The sequence below is a fragment of the Pundamilia nyererei genome, unplaced genomic scaffold, assembly GCF_000239375.1.
Source record: "Pundamilia nyererei isolate P.nyererei 1_Seehausen unplaced genomic scaffold, PunNye1.0 scaffold01043, whole genome shotgun sequence".
NCBI classification, from domain to species: Eukaryota; Metazoa; Chordata; class Actinopteri; order Cichliformes; family Cichlidae; genus Pundamilia; species Pundamilia nyererei.
Window position 1 is genome coordinate 19,861 of NW_005188444.1, and position 5,168 is coordinate 25,028.

A 5,168-nucleotide genomic window follows, 5' to 3' on the forward strand; every position below is an offset into this window, starting at 1 on the left:
AAAGTTCTGTGATTGCTAGTTTTTATTAGGCCAAAAGCTTTACAAGAATAATTGTCAAACAATAATGAGCCTAAACGGAAATTTTTGTTATGTTTTAATACAAACAGCCAGAGCAGAACAGACCCAAAATAAAGACTTCTCATTAGAAACCGAAGTCCCCATTCTTTAAATCAGAAAACAATTCAGTCGCATTTGCATAAAATATTTAATTGACTAAATTTATCTTGTTTCTCCCAAATTTACAACTAAATTTAAACACTGTAAACTTCAGCTCAAACATAACCACCACGATTTGATGCTCACATTAAATTAGAATAGATACAACAGAGACAATCAATACTTATAATACCACCGCTTATATTATGATTATTATATAACAATGATGACTATATGATCATTATTTAACTTTCACATACTTTATTCTTCAAATTTAAAAGACAAATTCACTTAATCAATAATATTTTATTATTTTTTTCATGGAAAATCAACACAAACTATCTACACTCTGTGTGTGATCATGAACAAACTGTATATTTCATGTAGGTAAAAAAGCTGTCCTATTCAGAATAGAATAATTACAGTTAACCACAACACTTTAATCTTTCCCAAGAATGATGCGAAAAAGTTTGATACGTTTGCACAACGACTCAGTGAACCTATACTGCTGCAGTGTTACTCCCTTTTTGCGTGCTTCCTCCACCTCTTTAAACATGGCGTCCGTGTAGTGGGTGCCCTTATTTACTGACATCATTTTGTCGATCTTCTTGACCAGCTCCACCAACTGCTTTCTGTCTCTGCTGGTGTTGTCAAAGACGTGGTACCTGTTTCCACAGCTTTGGATGATGCGTTTAAGCCCTGGCTCAGCGTCACGTACATACTGCTCTATGGATATGCCTCCAAGATCACCACCACGGGTGAAGAGCACAATCATGTACTTGTTTGCCTCGGGGCCAAACAGCTCCTGCAGGGCTTCCACTGAGTTTTTCTCTTCTCTCGTGAATCGACCGATTTGGATGACCAACAGGAACACGTGAGGACCGGGACAGGAGACTTCAACACATTTAACGATTTCACTTTTGATGAACTCGTCTGATTTTGAAGTGTCCAGGATCCCTGGTGTGTCTACAACACTAATTACTCTCTTCCCCCACTGTACCCAAGCTTTTTGACAGAACTCAGTCACTGATGCAGATAAAGGACAAGATCTGAAACGCTCATATCCCAGGATGGTGTTCCCAACAGCACTCTTGCCCACACCAGTTTTTCCAATCATCACAATCCTCAAATCAGGACCTGAAACACAAATGACTAATTTGATTTAACCCATGTACACAAGAGTTTTACAAGAACCAAAGTGAAACTGAGAAGTTTTGATATTTTTCAAAGGAAAGTAATTAAAGACACAATGATTAATAATAAGTCTTACCTGCTGGAACTAAAGCCATGTTTTCTCTTCACTGTTGTCACTGCACAGGTGAGAGATGAATGTTCAAACTGCTCTGCCACAAGTTGCTTTTTATAGCTCAACAGATGACACGCCTCCTCCAGTATTATACAGTCAGAGAACAGCAGTCTGCAGACTTTAGACAGAGTCACACAGAGTTATGCTTCAACAGACCGAACAACTTCCACTTAATGTAAGTTGTGCTTCTACATTTCTTTGCTTTGTAGCAATAAAAAATAATTTCAAATGAGTATTTAGAGAAAATTATTCTGATTTCAGACAAGTTATTTTTACATTTATGATGATAAATATCTTAAGAGACCTAAGATTTATGTGAATCATCTGAAAATAACTGAGCTGGCACTGACATTTGAACCCACAGGTTTTTCGTTCAAATCCTGCATCATGGGAAGCTTTTTCAGCATATTCAGAAGCAACGACACTAAAGACAGACAACCGGCGGCACTGAGGTAAAGCTAAAGTTGAGCACTTTTGATTTAGCTTTAGCAAGTAAATTAGTAGTAGTGTCTTTACATGGGGTACATATGCTATGAAATATTTTATAAATGTAGCTTATAGAGACACTCTGAAATGTTTGCATACTATTATAGTAATAATTTTTTATGAAACAACAACCAGCTTCCTGATTAAATTGTATTTCTTCTATATCTAACTTGTAGTTGGGACCGTGGATCACAATGTATAACAAGACCGCACACTAATGAGGCAAAGACAGGTAAACCACAATCTCTTTTAAGTACTATATAAAGCACATATTAGTGGGTTATTCTGTCAATCAGCAGTGTTTAGATGATTTCTCAAACAAAGAGCACTTAATGAAAAACACAGCAATAAAGATTCACTAATGATAACCGCATTCTTTTTGTATTTTAACACTAGCATCCCCAGGCTTCTACCTAGTACTGTACAAGATTACATTGATTACTTTTTTAATGTAGCATAATAAGTTTTCACTTACATTATTATTGGTATACATTTATGCAGGACGACACACTGACACCACAGTGAACCTTGTTCTTTTGGGAATGGCTGGGACTGGAAAGAGTGCCAGTGGGAACACCATCCTTGGAAAGAAACACTTAATTTCTACACCCAGTTCAAAGCCGGTCACCACAAATTGCCAGAATGTACAAACTGAGATCAGTGGTGTAGACGTAAATGTGATTGATACCCCAGATATGTTTGATGATGACATTGCTCCATCAGTTAGGGGCAAACATGTGAAAAGGTGCAAACAACTCTGTGAGTCAGGACCATGTGTGTTTGTACTTGTGATGCATGTGAGCAGATTTACAGATGATGAGAGAGACATAATGGAAAAGTTAGAAAAAGCTTTTGGGAGGGAAGTTAGAGGACGAACAATCATCCTGTTCACCCGAGGAAACGACTTGCAGCAGGCAGGAATGGGCTTGGAGGATTTTCTTCATTCTTGCCAACCTGATCTGAAGAAAATGGTTGAAAAGTGTGGAAACAGGTGTGTTCTCTTTGAGAACAACAAATCAGGTCCTAATCAGGTTGAAAAACTAATGAAGGTGGTAAACACAATACTCAAAGACCAGAATAATGTATAAATTGAAGTGCTTGGAAATTATTATTATTTTACATATATGTAAAGAGCATTGAGTTAGTCCGTATCTTGAAGAGCTACATCGGGGGGTGGGGGGGCTCCTTGGATGAGGGTGGCTAGTGAGAATGGCCGAAACACCCAATGAATCAAAGGTCTTGTAAGAGCGGTTAGTTGCCTGGATCCAGCCACTCTTACTAGATTGTATGATGTCATCTCAACAAGAACAAATTAAGTTGCTGAATTTCATGCAGATGCTACATGATTTAATTACGTTCACCATAGAAACATGGAATTATTTAGTTCAAATTACAAGTTTGGATCTTATGCATGTAACAACCACCCAATTTCATTTTTTTGAGTGCATAAACACAACAATGAAGAACAAATATAACAAACATGAAGAGAAAACTGTCTTAGAAACACAGAAAAGCGAAACAAAGGACAGCGTGAACATCAACTGAACAGAACTTTTTGTTTTTCTCCATCAAAGCATTTTATTGACAAAAGTGTTTCTTTACAGACCGCCCTGAATATTTGCAGTTCATTGTTAGCTTCTCAACACAAGAGTGAATGAAAACATTTTGGGTGGACACCCACAGGTCTTACAGGTATTTTCACAACACTATCCAACCTTTTGTGATATTTCTTTCAGTCTCATGGCAGCATGAGACGAGATGTTGGTGATAGGAGAGCAGGGTTGGGTCAGCTGTTAAAATAGCAGAGCCGATCTGAATAAGTTGTTTAGTGACAGGCTTATTATGTCCAACAAAAACAAAGAAATGCTTTTCTAATGAAAAGTGAAAGCTGTTGTCCCAGGTTACTCCTGTCACAGCCTGGCTGAGGCAGACTGTACGTGTTGTGAAAAAGGACTCGAATGCAGACCAAAAACAGAATGTGAAACGTGATGTGGATTAACAGAAAACGAGCAGTTTATTAAGGCTGGCAAAATAAATACAAACAAAGGGCATGGGTGAAGCTGAACAATAACCTAAACTGGGTGAACCAAACCTTAAACATGGCGAACTGACACAGATACCTGAAGACACGACGTGGAGCAGACAACCTGACAAGGAATGACTGAAAACACACGGACTAAATACACACAGCAGGATAATGAGGGAAGTGGGAACACATGAGCGGACACACATGAACATAACGACATCACAAGGGGAGTGTAAAACTAAACACAGGAACACAGGACCTCTTCGAAGTCAAACAGGAAACACACTGACTGAACTCAAGACATGTAAACTTAACAGACTGGGAAGACAAAACATACGGTCCTGAAACATGGGACAGAAAGGCACAGGGAACACAGCAGGGAACACAGCAGGGAACACAGGGAAGCCATCTCACAAAACATAAGAACTAAACCCTCGACAACCATAACTGAAACCTAGGGAAATGACAATAATTAAAACAGTACAACCAAGGACTTAGAACATAAACCATAATCTAAAAATACAAGAACTCAAAATGCTGGGTCTCAAAGACCCAGAACCGTGACAACTTCCTTTATAGTCACCTGACCATAGTAGAGTTTTTCTGAATGTCTACAACTTTAACTCACATCATCTGAACCAAATGCAGAGTAAACCAAATCATGAAACAATAATTCCTATGAAATGCACAATACATATAGAAACATTAAGTAGCAGACTGTTGTTGCAATACGGCCATACAAATAATATTAAGTTGAGTTAAACTTGAGAAAAATATGGTTGCTTTGTGGCTTCCTGTTCTGTCATCATCTGAATTTTGAACAACATGACAAAAACACATAAGAGATCAAATATTTTCATATGAGCAATCCAATTGCCTCAACATTATTTAGAAAAATATAACATATATAACGAAAAGAACATATTGTGAAGTTTTCTGTCTTTTTTTTTTTTTGAGAAAAGAAAAACAGGTGTTATATAAGATAAGTCATAAACTCCTTGTCATGCTTATATTATCGAAGTAATGTACACATCATGTTAAAATGGTGAGCTTAATAGTTAAGATACGGTCCCCCATACAGTCCATACACACTTTGTCATAGTTGTAAGAAGACTGGAAAAAAGGTGTAATAATAAATAAAACCATGAATGTTAATTAAGTCATTTTATTTTTTCTAAATTCAAAAATTACTTT

The 5,168-nt window shown here is 37.2% G+C and overlaps 2 protein-coding genes across 2 annotated transcripts; one reads left to right on the forward strand and one right to left on the reverse strand.

The window, feature by feature from the left end:
* Positions 1 to 595: 595 nt before the first annotated feature.
* On the reverse strand, positions 596 to 1,445 carry LOC102210626 (GTPase IMAP family member 7-like). Its single transcript, XM_005755150.1, has 2 exons — positions 1,427 to 1,445; positions 596 to 1,293 (listed from the first exon to the last, which is right to left on the reverse strand). Exons 1-2 carry the CDS (start codon positions 1,443 to 1,445, stop codon positions 596 to 598), a joined length of 717 nt encoding a protein of 238 aa, XP_005755207.1.
* Positions 1,446 to 1,978: 533 nt separating this feature from the next.
* On the forward strand, positions 1,979 to 3,036 carry LOC106456018 (GTPase IMAP family member 7-like). Its single transcript, XM_013908059.1, has 3 exons — positions 1,979 to 1,983; positions 2,125 to 2,180; positions 2,450 to 3,036. Exons 1-3 carry the CDS (start codon positions 1,979 to 1,981, stop codon positions 3,034 to 3,036), a joined length of 648 nt encoding a protein of 215 aa, XP_013763513.1.
* Positions 3,037 to 5,168: the final 2,132 nt, after the last annotated feature.

Coding starts and splice junctions, on each gene's coding strand:
- LOC106456018 (XM_013908059.1), top strand. Junction 2,181..2,449: donor CACTAATGAGGCAAAGACAG/GTAAACCACAAT, acceptor ACATTTATGCAG/GACGACACACTGACACCACA.